The 16,063-nt window shown below is 40.0% G+C and overlaps 1 protein-coding gene across 2 annotated transcripts in view; it reads right to left on the bottom strand.

The window, feature by feature from the left end:
- The window catches only part of LOC136422045 (dynein axonemal heavy chain 1-like), a 66,195-nt gene that overhangs the window by 48,216 nt on the left and 1,916 nt on the right, over positions 1–16,063 (bottom strand). The window contains exons 4-19 of one of the 2 annotated variants that reach the window (XM_066409667.1): positions 15,196–15,370; positions 14,793–14,894; positions 14,170–14,357; positions 13,320–13,475; positions 12,046–12,301; positions 7,317–7,474; positions 6,805–6,908; positions 6,176–6,286; positions 5,435–5,602; positions 4,842–4,972; positions 4,125–4,275; positions 3,522–3,715; positions 2,842–3,067; positions 1,691–1,810; positions 1,044–1,126; positions 208–349 (exon numbers count right to left, since the gene is read on the bottom strand). In XM_066409667.1, the coding sequence (XP_066265764.1) occupies positions 208–349; positions 1,044–1,126; positions 1,691–1,810; positions 2,842–3,067; positions 3,522–3,715; positions 4,125–4,275; positions 4,842–4,972; positions 5,435–5,602; positions 6,176–6,286; positions 6,805–6,908; positions 7,317–7,474; positions 12,046–12,301; positions 13,320–13,475; positions 14,170–14,357; positions 14,793–14,894; positions 15,196–15,370 (2,465 nt within the window). Of the gene's footprint in view, positions 1–207; positions 350–1,043; positions 1,127–1,690; positions 1,811–2,841; positions 3,068–3,521; positions 3,716–4,124; positions 4,276–4,841; positions 4,973–5,434; positions 5,603–6,175; positions 6,287–6,804; positions 6,909–7,316; positions 7,475–12,045; positions 12,302–13,016; positions 13,090–13,319; positions 13,476–14,169; positions 14,358–14,792; positions 14,895–15,195; positions 15,371–16,063 lie in introns of those variants that run through there. The other variant, XM_066409668.1, reaches the window with a different exon arrangement.

Raw genomic sequence — 16,063 nt, 5'->3', positions numbered from 1 at the left:
ACTTGTATGAAGTCTGCAGTATCTCAGTTTAAAAACAAAACATTTTGGAGTAGGGATCAAACCAGTAACCTTAAGCCTTCTACTCCACTGTCACAGTAACAAACTTTAGCTTTAAGTTAACTTAATGATATCCACAGTATCTTAACAAGTGGGAATCAAACCAGTAACCTCTAGCCCTCTACTCCACAGTTACAAACAGTTACTGACCTGTAGTGTGTCCAGCCTGTCCTGGAAGTTGTTCTGGTCGGACAGCTGGATCTTGCGGAAGCGGTCCTCGTCCTCATCCAGCTGCTGCAGGGTCATGTCCATCTGGTCAACGATCTTGTGCGGCCAACCAATCGCTGTCCACCTGACAATTTCAAAAAATGATGTTACCTTTGGCAGAAGGTTATGTTTTCGGTTTTGCTATGGCGGTGTGGTTGTGGATGCAAGTGTGTTTGATGTAAACGGATCTTGTGTGGCCAGCTAATCATTGTCCACCTGACAATATCGGCACAGTGTTACATTTTAGAAAATACTATTGGTTTTTAATGCCCATTTCTTTAAGTGGGGAACTTCATTTAAAGCTTGAGTAACTACAAAATTTATTCCGACTTTTGTTATGTATTATATTTTCATTCATCTACTTGTTGTAACTAATTCAATGGAACTGCAAAGGAAGGCTCTGCGTATATCAATGTATGTTACATTCTTTTATGGTAATGAATAAAGAACTTTTTTTTTTAAATGCCCGTCATACAGCAGGAAAATCAATTGGCTGACAAGTCTGCAAGTTCTTAATGACCTTTTCGACGTATTCTCTCAATCATCACACAACCATTAGGGATTGGCAGATTTCACAGGTCCCTGAAGACAGTCCAATGCGATGGGATAGATCAGGTGAAAATAAAGCTTCAGTTTCTGGCTATTTTTAAATTCAGTGACGGTCTGGCAATCAACAAATACCGACTACAGAACATGGGCTTAAGCAGTATCTACATGTGGTCTGTTGTATAATTGTTCTTTCAAAACATGACATCATTCTGGTAAAATTTTCCACTCACTTGGCGTTGAAGTCATCCTGTGACAGGTTGTAGTAGAACTCCTCAATCAGCTCGTAGTCTGTCATAGCCTTGTTGATAGCCTCCTGAGGAAGGGAAATGGGTACAGATGAGACAATGAGGACTTCTGATAGTCTATTCCAGAGGCTTTTGTCTTGACAAGCTGGCATTGGTCTTGTTACAATATATTGCAATTGCAAGATACATGTACCTACTGTATGATTGTACGAAAAATGTACTGACATTTTCTGTCCTGCTTTCTTTCTTTACTATGAACAGTATTTTCTCCTTTTTGTCAGTCTTCAATCTTTTTCAGTACAACAAAGACAACAGATGATGATGATGATGATGATGATGATGATGATGATGATGATGATGATGATGATGGTGATGGTGATGGTGATGATGATGATGATGATGATGATGATGATGATGATGATGATGATGATGATGATGATGATGATGATGATGATGATGATAATGATAATGATGATGATGATGAAGACAATCTTCTTGGACTAGTCTTTGGGTCAATTCTAAATCCCATTTTGGGGGGGGCCTTCTAACTACATTTTTTTTACCCCATTATCCATTCTTGCCAAACAATTAGATATTTTTAAGTTTGTTCTATACTTGGTTTATCAACGAACCTCGTGTGACTTGAGGGCCTCAGGAATTGTCTTCATCCACTCTCTCTGTTCAGCCAGCTCCTCAATGGAGTTGGGCTTGTCGTACAGCTTCCTAGAGATCCCCTTGAAGGCTTCACAGGCCTGGAAGGAGATGAACATCAAAACCATGCAGGGCTCAAAATAATGGGTGCATGTGCACCTGTATGCACCCAAAATTGGAGTCGTGCACCTAATTTTTGATTGTGCGTGCACTGGTGCACCTCGATATTTTTGTACGCTATACATGTAGGGTAACGGTTCTCTTGTACACTAGCATACAGAATACTCTCTTAATGTAAGTATCAGAAAAAGCAATATAACCTTTTGTTGTACTTTATTTGATGTATTGCTTCTTTGAAATTTGAACTCTGGATATAATCACAGATTGAAGATCTTAAGAGAGGCAGTAGCATCAAACTTATGTTTTGCTGACATTCAACAATATCTTATGTTGTGCACCCAAAATTCTTTCTGTGCACCTAATTCTTTTGGTTGGGTGCACCAGTGCACCTATTTCCAAAAAAGAATTTCGAACCCTGCCATGACTATCAAGTCTACAGGTTAAAATCATTTCTATGAGACATCCAAGGGCATCTTCTGAAATAGTTTAATCTTTTGGCTGCATCATTCCTTGACGTCAATGCTTCAAATGATTGACCTAAATGCTAATCCTAGTCCTATTGTGTGTAGTCATCTTGGCATAGCGGCTAGGATGTTTGGCCTGCAACACAGAGGTCCTGGGTTCAAATTCATGTCACCGATATTGTGCCCTTGGGAAAGGCACTTTACACGACTTTCCTCAATCCATTTAGCTGCAAAAATGGGTACCTGACTTTGGTTGGGGAGGTAAGAGGCGGTGGAAGGAGAGGAATGGGCTCCGTCTTCCAGTACCATACTCTAGACACAGTTTAAACAATAATGACTGTGGCATAACCCCCTCCCCCTATCACCTCTAGAAAAAAAGGCTATGGGACTACATTTACATTCTTTTACTTATTTAATAAATAACAGCTAACCAAGTTCTGTATCTGTATCTGTATCTATACAGCCGGTATAACCTCCATTCGGCGTGACACACCAGCTTTGCAGGCACGCGGTGCGACAGCAGCTGGTTATATTACGTTATGTTTTACCTCATTAGCCTGGACAGCCAGCTTCTTGGCCAGCAGTTCCAACACGGCGCTGGCGAGGGCCTTCCTCTTCTTGGCCAGGTTCTGCCGGACGCTGTCGGTGCTCAGCCAGAACGGACCAATCACGACGCTGGAGGGAATCGTGTTCTCAATCTTCTCCTTCTCCCGCAGGTGCAGGTCGACTTCCGCCTTCACCTGCGCAGCTGTGTTCTCCTGGGAATCAAATTCCCTAGGGATGGGGAGAAACATTAAGTGTTAGAGTTTAAAGTAGAGGTTTAGAGTCTAGCACTAGGGACAGGAAAAATAATTTATCAAGACAAATCAACGTAGAGATTTAGACGAGTCTTTCTTCAGCAGCTGTGTTCTCCTGGGAATCAAACTCCCTAGGGACAAGAGAAAAATCACTTATCAAGACAGATTAACATAGAGGTTTGGACTTAGTACTTCACAACAAAAAGTTGAAGCTTGAGTAGGTTTTTTAGGTTTAAAACAGTAGACTAAGTGTGTTTTGCGGTTTTACGATACTTCACACATTAACAGCTTCGGTATTCCACCACTGCATCTATGTAATGATTACGATCATTATCAAAATATACAATTGAAAGTTAATCTAAACTCTGTTTGTCAACGTCAGTAGAGATCATTTTTCAGTGGATGCTGCACTGCAGTTTGGGAGAACTTACTTGATGTAAGCATTGATGTCCAAGGCATTGAGTTCCAGGTACTGTTCGTACTGTGATGCGTATGCCTTCATCGGGATGAAAGCCTTTTTGATCGCACGGCGCAGCGTTTCCCGCAACTCTTCCACAAAAGGTTCGTGCTGACCGACAGACTCCAGCAGCGGCGTACCGGACCAGAACATGTCCTCCAGAACATACTGGAAAGAAGAGGAACAACTGTTACAGATGATAGTGAGTGAAAGCGAGTGATGTTGCTGTTGTAGTACAATGTACCTAGTGTAGTGCCTACATGTGTAGCTACCTTGCTGTTTCAGTAGCAGGGTATATCTTTACAGGGAGAAGATGCTAGCCTTAATCACCTGAAATGAGCTCAAGGCACCTTATCGAAGACAAGAGGCACGTTTTACGTCCCTTCTGAAGTTTGGGTGCAGCCTCAACCGAGATGTCCTGACCCAGGACTGAACTGGGGTCTCCCAATTACCAACTAATTGAAACAAGGACCAGTTGACATCCCTAGTGTTAATAAGTGAGTAAGTGTAAATTCTCCATCTATTCTTTTAGACCTCATCAAAATCATGATCTAACCAATTGTTGGTTAATATGTACCTTCTCAAGTTGCGGCACTGCGGCCGTTGCGGAGATGCCCTTGTCAAACAGCCCCACCATGGAGGTGTCAAAACTGTTGAGAGGCGTGCTGAAATGGACACCCTGGTTGTCCAGAACCAGGTCAACCAGGAACAGCGCATTCTTCTTGGGCCTGAGGAACAAAACGAGTTAAATGTCTGTGGATAGTTTCATCACTGAATGCACAAGTGTTGCTGCTTATAGATGTATTCCCAAACACAAAGCAGCAACACTTGTGCTGCAGTGCAATATGAACCAGTCAGAATTGCCTTGAGGAAGGTGAAAGATAGTCACCAAAATGTTGGTTGAATAAATCACTTGGTTGTGTAAAAAGAGTCTCAGTTTTTATTCCAAAAAAAAATGTGTTGATGTTCCCTCCGATGTCTTCAGAGGTAGACCACAAGCAATTTCACATAATGCAAAGACAATGCCAGCTCATTCTAGTCACGCTGAAGAAGAGTAATGGACGTCCAAAAGTAATCTCCAAATCATATCCAGTTGTAGAGATTGCATTGTCTTTTAAGTACAACATTCTTTAGATTGTCCTAAAAAATTCTAGAAACCTTAGAAGCCAATTGAGTGCTTTCCAAAACTTACAGTTACTGTTATTAAACTTTTGAAATTTCAAATAGTTGTACCTTGTTTGACATTCACTCAATAAAAACATTTGAATCTTTATAGAAAGACTTTGAAACTTACTTGAACTTGGAGACAATGAGGTCCTTCCCCCAGGCGAAGTCTTCCTGGAGGTCCAAGACGGAGTGACAGGCGTCGAGTGTCATCTGTACAAAGGCCACCAGCGAATCCTGCACCAGGTATCTCAGGGAGTCCTGCACACAAAACAGGTACATCATGTCAACTGTTGTACAAATTGGCTTTGATTTCAGCAAAAGTATGTAGAAATATGATGTGGAAGTGATTCAGTACGGGTTTACTAGGACTGCTTTTTTTGAAACTGCAGCTAATTTTCTTTAAATTTAGAATGTAAATGATAAGGCATGTAAAGCCCTTGAGTGTACATGTTAGGGGTGGTGCATATGTATGTATGTATGTGTGTGTGTGTGTGTGAGTGTGCGTGCGTGCATGCGTGCGTATATCAGTGTGTGTGTGTGAGTGTGTGTGTGTGTGTGTGTGTGTGTCTGTAGGAAACTTATAAATTAAACAAATGCATCTTTGTCAGAAGTTTTGGTAAGCTCTTTTCAGTTTGCAGTCAATAAAACATTAAATTTCATGTTCTTTTACATGTAGATTAAGATCCCCTACTGAAATGAGGAACTTCACCACATCCCCACCTGCATGGAGAACTTGACCATGTCCATGAAGCGCTTGAGTTTAGAGATCTGGTACACGGCCCAGTTGGTCTCGTGCATGTTGAACCAGCCCTTCCCCACGTCCCGCAGGCTGGTACGGATCGCGGCGCGCAGAGTTGAGATCCAGATGTCCTTCAGAAACAGCTGGACCTGCGGAAAACGAAAATAATTTCTATATATGTCAAGCCATTTTTTCGAACAAGAAAACCGTAACAGTGTAACACATCTGACTGTTCCAAAATTCTATCCAGTTGCTTGAGTAACTATTTTTGGCGTGGCTTTAACAGTGTGTATTTTCAAGAGACTACTGGTCATAACTATAACAACTAATTAAAGCAGATATAATGTAAGATATGCAACTATTGCAGTAAAAAACACCCAAGGAGACCACTCAGGGGACTGATATAATCTTGTCTATGCATGTGGACAGCTGGTCACTATAGACAGAATTCTTGATGTTTGTGTCAATGGAAAAAGCTATCTAAGCAACCAGAAAAAGTGGTCACATTGATCAGGTGGTCCTTTTCTAGAGGTGGTCACTTAACTTGTACAGGTTTGACTGCATAGTACTGATACGTTCAATGTAGTTTCTCCTTGCTCTTTTTGGGTAAGTACAACAAGCACTGGAACTTAACATCTTATATCAATAACCTCTTACAATAAGCTCCTACGTTTGCTGAATGACTACAGCTGGGATTTCAGAAAGAAGTGAACCAGACCCACCTGTGAGCTTGCCTGTCCCTGTGTCTGCTCAAACTCCTCCAGTCTCATACACTTGGGCATGGGGATGTGGAACAGGGACATGCCCGACACCTTGTTACACTCCGTCCGCACCTGGGACAAACATGGAAACAACAATCACAGTTGGAATATGATGCAAAATCATCATTAAAAGGGCAAAGAAAACTTTGTTCTTTATCTATGAAATTGTTGTGCAATCTGTTGAATCTAAGTTGCCTGGTCACTCAGCAGAAAGGGAATGTACACTCGTTCTCATTTAAATGTACACATTTTGTAACTTCCATTACTGTTTGAAGTAAGACTTTCCTGACATTAAAATTGACATATAAGGTGCCAAAGTGTCGTTTTTATGACGACTTGAAACTTTTCTGGCTTTTAAAATCGACAGTTTGGCACCTTATAATATGTGGCATACCTTAATGTCAAAAAAGGTCTTACTTCAAACGGTAACGGAAGTTACAAAATGTGTACATTTAAATGAGAAAGAGCATGTAACGGACAACTGACATCATCCAATTCGAAAGTTAGGTCAAGTACGACTCTGAATCCAGTAAAAAGCATGTGCTTGTCTCATCATTGATGCGTAAATGACCCCATGTTGTTAGTCCTACCTTCATCATTGCCAGGATGCTCTCTTCCCTGGTCAGGAGTGTGTTGAACTCAAAACTGTCCTTCTGTTCCTTGAAAGGGTAGCTCGGGACATCCGAATAGGCTCCTATGGGGGGAGGGGAATTCAGTCAATTATCAAGATCTATATGATATAGATATATATGGTTGTATAGACATAGATTTTTGCCTACAAATGAGGTAAATGTTTGCCTGCAAATGTATACACATTCCTCACACAACTTAAAGTTTTCAAGAATTGTGCCAGAGTGGAATACAAATTATGTATATGTTTCATGTAATTTTGCAATACTAATAAATGGAACATAAATACTGAAAAAAACTTATAGTTCCATCCACATATGATTGTACAGTTATCCAAATGTAAGATTTTTTTCTGCTGAACAACGTTTCAGCACCACGGAGATCACCATCTACTGGTCTAACTTAAGAACTACTACATACTACTTGATAAATCTTCATAAAAACATCAACAAAGAAGAAAACAAGACCCGACCTTTCTCTGGTACGACCTCCGCCGGCTTCTCTGGCACGGTGACGTACGCGAAGGTCGCGGGGTTCTGCTCCACGACCTTGTCGAACACCATGCGGTTCATGGACCGCGCAAAGTCGATGTTCACTTCCTTCCGCAGCCGCTCGATGTAGTTGTCCAAGCTGGGGAAAAGAAAAGTAAAATAATTATAACTTCTTTCTTGGGAAAAAAAAAAAAAGATCTAACAGTCGGCACATCGGCAACTAAATCCATACCGTATTTCTTCTAATAAAGGACGCACTTTTTTGACATTTCAACCTTCAAGATGAGGCTTCAGGTCAAAGCCAAAGTCGGGGTGCGCACTTTATTTAGGTTTTCTCTCGAGAAAAGTCGCGATGTAAGTCAGGAAGTCACCGATTATTACCCCAGCAGGTTAGCCCCATCACTTCGCCGACACGCAACGATAATTTATGCATGTTCTGTTCTTATTCATGTTCTTATGTTTACAAGATAACGATGCTACATCATACGTATATTTTTGAAAAGGTATTCTAGATATAAAAATAATTGATTTAGCGATTTTAAATATCAAATTATGAGACACCAAATAACGCTGGGTGTTTTCAACCGCGCGACTATTTCAGTGTGTCGGGCCGGCCATAATTTCGTACCCCACGCCACTTGTACTACGCCGCTTGCGACGTCAATAATTTCCTAACCACCCACACGGCTGCAAATATGGGCACATCGTGCGTATCTGTAGATATTATTTATCAAAAACGTAATAGCTAGAATCTGAAATGTTCCAGAGTTCGCTTCAGCGGGAGTTTTGTTTTTGCTTTGACGGATAAAACGCGAAAACCCAAGCCGCTTTCGGCACACTTCCGGGTTCATTGATCGCTAAAATTACGCAAAAGCCACCATCAATCCGCAAATAAATGTATGCTTTCCCGAAAACATCTTTTGGTTTTGCATTTTCTTCACCATAATGTTGCTATGCTTTGTATATCAGGTGGGACCGATCGAAAGTACTTTTCTAATTTGCGGCCTCGATTGCGCTCTCGATTGCTAAATGTATGTAAGTCCGACAATCGAAGGTATAGATCGAAGGTACTTTTTTTTTACTTTGCGGCATAGATTGCGGTCTAGATTGGCGACCGTAGTACTCAGGTCTAAAAGGCGTGTAAGTCCGACAATCGCTAGGATGCCGAAACTTTCCTGTCTTATCCTGTCAGACATGAACAAGCTTTCATCTCAAATGCTTTGTATATCAGGTGGGATCGATCGAAGGTACTTTTTTTTTACTTTGCGGCCTCGATTGCGGCCTTTGCGGCATAGATCGCGTTTTTATTGCGTTTTCATGTGTAACCTTTCAGACGAAGAAAAAACTTGGACCGCGATTCTGCTGCCCCATGATGCAATTTTCCCGCCTTTAGCTGCAGCAGTAACCAATCAGAGACGCGTAATGCGATCATGTGATGAGGATTACGTAACACGCGAAATGCATCTTGGGGCAGCAGAATTTAAACAATATGGCGGCGGGCGACGGCGAAATGAAATGATTTGTCAATGCAATGCTGTATTTTGCGGCATAAATGCCGAGAGACGAACTTTTATTTTATCTCAAAATGCGTTTTACACGTTTGTCTTTGACTAGCCCGGTAGAAATCAAGCGGATCGTCGTCTGGGCCTTCAATATCAAGGAAGTTTGTCAGATATCCTGGCGCGAGGTTCTCAGCGTGACGTTTAAACTTCAAAACTTTTTACTCAAAATTTGAGCGGAGTAGAGGGTAAAGTGTTGACCCCAAATAATGGTAATGTTTTCCCGAAAATTCCTTGAAAATGGAACGATTAAGAAAGACACCAGGACTTCATAGCGTGCCGAATATTGGGGCGTGGTCACATCTTGGAGACACGCGCCGAGCGACGGCGGCAGATCGGGGGTGCGCACTTTATTAAGGTTTTTCAGTGAAGTATCTCAGCTGGCGTGATTGGGGTTGCGGTGAAGCCCAAATCGGGGGTGCGCACTTTATTTGGGGTGCGTCCTTTATTAGAAGAAATACGGTAGTGTGCTTTTTGGCACACAGTTTGACAGATTAGCCGAATAGGCTCGGTGGGTGTCACTCCACCGCCAGGGAAGGTTGTGTTAAGTGCCTTTCCCAAGGGCACAACGTCCGGGCATGATAAGTATCGAACTCGGGACCTATTGGTTCTGAGCTCAACACTCTAACCATTACACCGCGCCGACGCCACATGGTATATACATCCGTGTTCTGAGAAAAATGCTGAATATACAGCCAAACAGTTCCTCATTTTAGTAGGGATTTTTTTGTTTACTTGCACTTGGAAGTCTTCTAGACTCAGGATCAGAAGGTTGGAGGCTCAAATCTTGGCCTCAAATTGTTATCAAGTTTTTACATGTAAGCTGTTCTTTGGCATGCACAGTGGTGCCATAGTGCAGAATTCATCCTAACTGCAGTTACTGTAGAAAATGTAACCCACACAGCACACTGTGTCACTGACTATTGGTTTTGATTGTGCATTAGTCTCGAAAAAATATAAAACTCATGATATGATTTTCACAACACAGTTAACTAGAGTTCCACGACCTCATACCTTCGCCAAATGATTTTAACCTTTTTGACTGACGTATCAGGAGTGTTTCTCATCAATTATAAATCATACTAGTTGATCTTCTTCACCCAAAAAACAAAAGTATGAGCTTAACAAAGAAGGTTATGCTAACAAAGTAACATTTATCATGAATTATGCAAATGAGGTCCTTATTAGCATAATTTGATTCAACGATGCTCACATTCACATAACTACCAAATGACACAAGTAGGAAAAAAATTGCCATCATTTGCTTGTATGGAATTATAGTAGTTTGTCATCAATTATGCAAATTAGGTCTTCAATTATGTATCAAAATTCCTCAATAACAAATGTCACATATTTCAATAGTCATATCATGGATCACAGCGGGTTTTTAAAATTGTCTCATTAATTATGCAAATTAGTATCTGATTTGCATAATTATCGTCCAATCATACAGAGCATCACGTAAGCTATCTACATACCAAAATCATTAACATCCATCAAGCCCATCTTGAGTTACAGTATTTTCTCATTTATTATGCAAATGAGGTCTTCATTTGTACCGAATGCATGTAAAAATGTAATTTTTGCCTAAAAATTTTTGCCTAAAATGCCCCAACAAAACTCCATAAAAATGTTTTAAGGGCTGTTTCAAAAAAATGAAAAAAAGCCAAAAATTTCAGGTTGGTTGGCGGAGTTGAATCGATTGGATATTGGAAGATTTGGAAGATTTGGAAGATTTGGAATATCCGGAATTTCCGGAATATCCGGAATATCCGGATTATCCGGATTATCCGGAATATCCGGAATATCCGGATTATCCGGATTATCCGGAATATCCGGAATATCCGGATTATCCGGAATATCCGGAATATCCGGAATATCCGGATTATCCGGAATATCCGGATTATCCGGAATATCCGGTTTATTGTGCAGTATAAGATTTGGAAGATTTGGAAGATTTGGAAGATTTGGAAGAAGAAGAAGAAGGGTGCTGAACTGACTTTTCAGAAGAAGAACTAAATTTTAACCTTTATGACTGACGTATTAGGAGTGTTTCTCATCAATCAGAAATCATACCAGTTGATTGTCTTAAAATATAACATGTCCAAAGTATGAGCTTAACAAATTTATCATCAATTAGGCAAAGGAGGCCATTATTAGCATAATTTGATTCAACGATGTTAACATTCACATAACGTCCCGATGCCACAAAAAAGGATTAGATGTATGAAATTGCCGTCATTTGCCAGTGTGGAATAATAGAAGTTACTCATTAAGTATGCAAATAAGGTCCACATTTGCATATTTTCTATCTATCAACAGTCCTCTCCGCCTCAGTTACAATTTGAATTGTCATATCATGGAACAAAGCGGATTTTTAAAGTTGCCTCATTAATTATGCAAATTAGAATCTGATTTGCATAATTATCGTCCAATCATACTAAGCATCACACAAGCTATCCACATACCAAAAATCATGACCATCCATCAAGGCCATCGTGTTATAGTATTTTCTCATTAATTATGCAAATGAGGTCTTCATTTGCATAGTTCATATCAATTAATATTTCTCTCTTCCTCAGTTACATATGTCACATGTTTCAGAGTCCTATCATGGAATTTGGCGGATGTATAAACTTTCCTCATTGATTATGCAAATTAGATACTGATCGGCATAAGAAGTGTCTAATCATGTACATCATCACTCAAGCTATCTACCTACCAAAACTCATTACCTTCTTGAGTTATTCCCTTTCAAAGTCAGACGCAAAACCTGCTCCTGCAGTTCCAAAAAAGCCGCTAGGGGGCCCAAACCCACACCACTTACTCTCTGTCCAAAGATCTGTCTACCACTCAAAAATAAGTTCCATAGCATGTCCAGAACCCTGAGATATCAAACCAGGAAGTTCCGCTGCAGTACCGTAAGAAGCAACTAGGGGGCCCAAAATCTATTCGTTTTTAGGTCTCATCAAAACCTGCCAATATACCAAATACCAAGGCAATCCATCAAGGCATTCTCGAGTTATCCTGTGCCACTACAAACAAACAAAAAAACGCTACCCTCTGCATAACCTTCTCGGCGAAGGTAATTAATGTAGAGTAGTGTACAACTATGATGCAAGATTGTAAGGTAAGAGAAGAAGCAACCCACTTCTTATCTTTCAGAAAAGGTGTATCTTTGGCCCACTTCAACATCTTCTGAAAGGATTCCGGCTCCACCTCTCCCATACCGTCCATCGGCATGCAGTCCACGTACAGGTTGTAGCGAATCAGGGACTCCGTCAGTTTCCGTGCCCTCACGGCGTTGGCGACTCTCTGAGCGAAGACTGCGGGGTCCTCCGCACTGAACATGAGCCGAACTCTGGGGATCCAGTACTGGTTACTCATGAAGATTCTTGTCTGTGGACCTGTGGAACAAATTGGGTGTTCATTATTACCTTTGCCAAGAAGGATAATATATCTTTGGGAGCCTATGTCTGTCTGTCTGTGTGTTTGACAACGATAACTTGAGAATGCCTGGTTGGATTGTCTTGATATTTGGTACCTGTATATGGGTAGGTCTTGATAATTTTTGTGAAAAAGGGTTGCAACTGATGTTGTTGTTCATGTTGAACACTGGGGAAATTGAGGAGGAGGAGTCTTGGAGGAGGAGGTTGGGTTAAAGGACTACAACCTGCTAGCCGCCATGCTTGATAGAAATGCATGGTTAGACATTGTGAATGGCACCTCGTATGAGGACGACCTGAACTGAACTGAACTGAACTTGATAATTATAAGATGTTGGGCCCCCTAGCAGCTTGTTATGGTACTGATGCAGAACTTTTTCATATCTCATGTTCTGGACAAGATACATGTAGGGTCACGGTTTTTGTATCCATGGAAGATAGCTCCTGTTCATTCATTTATTGAGATTTACCACATTTGTATCTAGTATTAGAAGGATAGATATAACCTTTTCAACTTTTTCAAGATTTAACCCGGAGACCAGACTGTTAGATTAGAACCACTCACACTGAGAAGGATCCCTACTCTTCTTTTTTTTCTTTCATGCTGGAGGTGTGAAACTTCCAATTTATCAGAATTCATTCAGACATTCTATAACTAATCAACTTATTAACTAACCATTTCTTGTGTAGACGCTGTCATCAGGCAGAGGTTTGTTGGCGACTTTTCTGTGTTTGTCTAATTTCTGCACCAGATAACTGATCAACTTATTAACTAACCATTTCTTGTGTAGACGCTGTCATCAGGTAGTGGTTTGTTGGCGACTTTTCTGTGTTTGTCTAATTTCTGCACCAGATAACTGATCAACTTATTAACTAACCATTTCTTGTGTAGACGCTGTCATCAGGCAGAGGTTTGTTGGCGACTTTTCTGTGTTTGTCTAATTTCTGCACCAGATAACTGATCAACTTATTAACTAACCATTTCTTGTGTAGATGCTGTCATCAGGCAGAGGTTTGTTGGCGAGTTTCCCGTGTTTGTCTAACTTCTGCACCAGGTACAGCTGTGTATCAGGGTTGTACTCCAGAACTCCAACCTCACACCAGTGGTAGAAAATGTTCGGGTCCTTTGGGTCCTCTGCAAGTACAAACATTTTGTCAAAATTCTTTATTTTCGAGCCTTTTAGAGAGCAAAATGGCTTCCAAAGATACAGCAAAAATAGGATGATACTCAAGAAGAACTCAAAATGAAAGGAAAATTTGTTACCGAAGCCTCTCACAAGATATTATACTTAATATATAGAACAGAACTGTTCAAAGTGGCTGCTGGAGCAATGTTGAAAACACCAACATGAAACAAGTCAAGATCCGTACTGTTAACTGCCTAGTACATTGTACAATATGTATGTGTAGGTGAGTACATTTTTTGTTTCAATGCCTCTGACATGTTATGCAGAAAATGAAATTATGGTAATGTATATAGTAAACAATTACTTTTCAGTTCATTAGGCAATGAAATATAGTAGAAGAAACAAGGTTTGCATGGATTAAAACCTACCATAATCATAAAGAAAAGTTAACATGAAGTCTTAGGAATGTATTCCGATATTTCTAAAGTATACTGTTAGTGCAGAAATGTTCACGGTGGTTTTATCCTTGCAGTTTTCGTGACAAGCACTTCGCCGTGAACTTAAAACCACCTCAATTTTTTTCCTCCTACCCCCTTGTATATAATTGTTTCAAACATGAACTTAAAACCACCGTGAACACTCCATTTTCTACCTCCTGCGAAATTAAAACCATGAGAACTTAAATGCATGTACAGTACTTACTTCTGTCTAGGCTATCTACAGTAGGTAAGAGCGCCCTGCCAGGTACAGGTTTCTGTACGCCGTCCTCCAGGCCCATCTTGATCCACTCCTCCGGCGTACGACAATCGTACTCCGTGTTATCGAAGATGTCCAGTGGAAGGTACGCGGGAAATGGGGCGGGGTCTTTGTCGCATGCATTTAAATGTACTCTACAGAAAACAAACATTAACATTGTCAAAACATCTGCTGTCATAATAATGTCATTAACACGAAAGTTAAAGATTTTGTACATAAAACAAAGACATTTTTAAAGCAGTTCATTTCAAAGTTTAATTGTATTTATGTGTATCTATACCATTACACATTAGATTTTTCTACTACATGTATTAACATTTTTTGTAGCCTGTTAGAGACCTCATTCCACCATCAAGACATTTGCAGTATCAAGATGTGCTAATTCCAAGCAAAAGCCAAATCGTAGACGAAATTTTTATGTGCTTCATATATCATCTTAATTTATTAATATCATTAGCATTTGATGCTGTTAATAGATTTTCATCACAATTTTTTGAATAGCTGACAGAATAAAATTTATGGAATTATATATCATACAGGTTGAAGTGATAAGTAAAAGAGCACTTTACCTGTGTTCTTTGGAGACATGTTTCGGCATGAGTCTTGTAACATCAATGCCTTCATTTGTCAGCAGGTCATTCAAGTCCTGTTTACCATAATGCCTCTTTTGTCTAGAAAAAAAATGGACATTCTCATTTAATTTGCATCTAAAAACGAAAACTCATGGAAATATTCTAAACAAATCTAGATGAATTGACATAGCAAGAACAAAGAACTATTTGTGAAAAATATTGACATATCACATGAATAGTAAAAAAAATTACAACAAAAACATTGCTGGAAATTGTAAAATCACAAAATGTTACCTATGACTGATTAGGAAACACAATACTAGAATACCAATATGAAACTACATGACATGCAAAGAACTTGCACATAAATCACTTAAGGCAATAAACTAAGTCTTCTTACCTTTCCATTTCTATCTTCCTGGGTGTCTTCCCAGGCTCTACATAGTAAGGTAGCTGCACCTTGGGCGCGAAAGCTTTCTCAGGAAAGTCTGACTTTGTCAGGATCTCTGTGGTCGGTCCGTAAACCTGCTTCTCAAGCAACGGTTTCATGTCCTGGGGCGTCTTGAAAGTTGTGACTAAAAAATACAAGGATATTAGTTAGTAATGAGATAAACATTAGGAACTGTGAGAAAAACTGGTGAGGCTATATGTTTCATTTGATGGGGGGTTAAAAAACAAGGCCATCCTTGTTGAAAGACAATTCAGTTAAGATTTCATATTCCCTCAACTAATTTGTAAAGAGTATAGCATGTTTACTCTACCTAATAATTGCTATCTTGAAAAGTAAATAAAAATCTAAAAAATCCATGTTATCACCTTTTATGAGTGCTGCCCTATTCATTCACTATCTGGTTTATCGTCTGTTGTTCCGACTTTATGCAAGACGTGCTTGCCCATAGATGTGGAGGCTTGTTTATTAAATCTTTATTGAGGTGTTAAGTCATGTATTGTAAGCATCTTTACACTCTCTTCATTGATTTTGGGTTCAACTGTAAGCTTAGGCACTACTTGTACCATGCAACAAGGGCACATTGGCCACAGACATATCTTATTACAGTAACACAATAAGACCCTAAACCAGTTGTATAGCCAGTAGGCAATGTCCACTGATCAAAATAGACTTACAAACAAAGGGTACATGTCTACTGTTACAACATGGGGTTGGTGTCTTAGGTTTCAATGACTACGCAGCACTTTTTTTCATGCCTCAAATCTTTTACTACGTGACACAATTTTGATACAATTACATAACATAACATAACATAACA

This window comes from Branchiostoma lanceolatum, chromosome 16, assembly GCF_035083965.1.
Source record: "Branchiostoma lanceolatum isolate klBraLanc5 chromosome 16, klBraLanc5.hap2, whole genome shotgun sequence".
NCBI lineage: Eukaryota > Metazoa > Chordata > Leptocardii > Amphioxiformes > Branchiostomatidae > Branchiostoma > Branchiostoma lanceolatum.
This window is presented reverse-complemented; position numbering and strand designations above follow the sequence as displayed.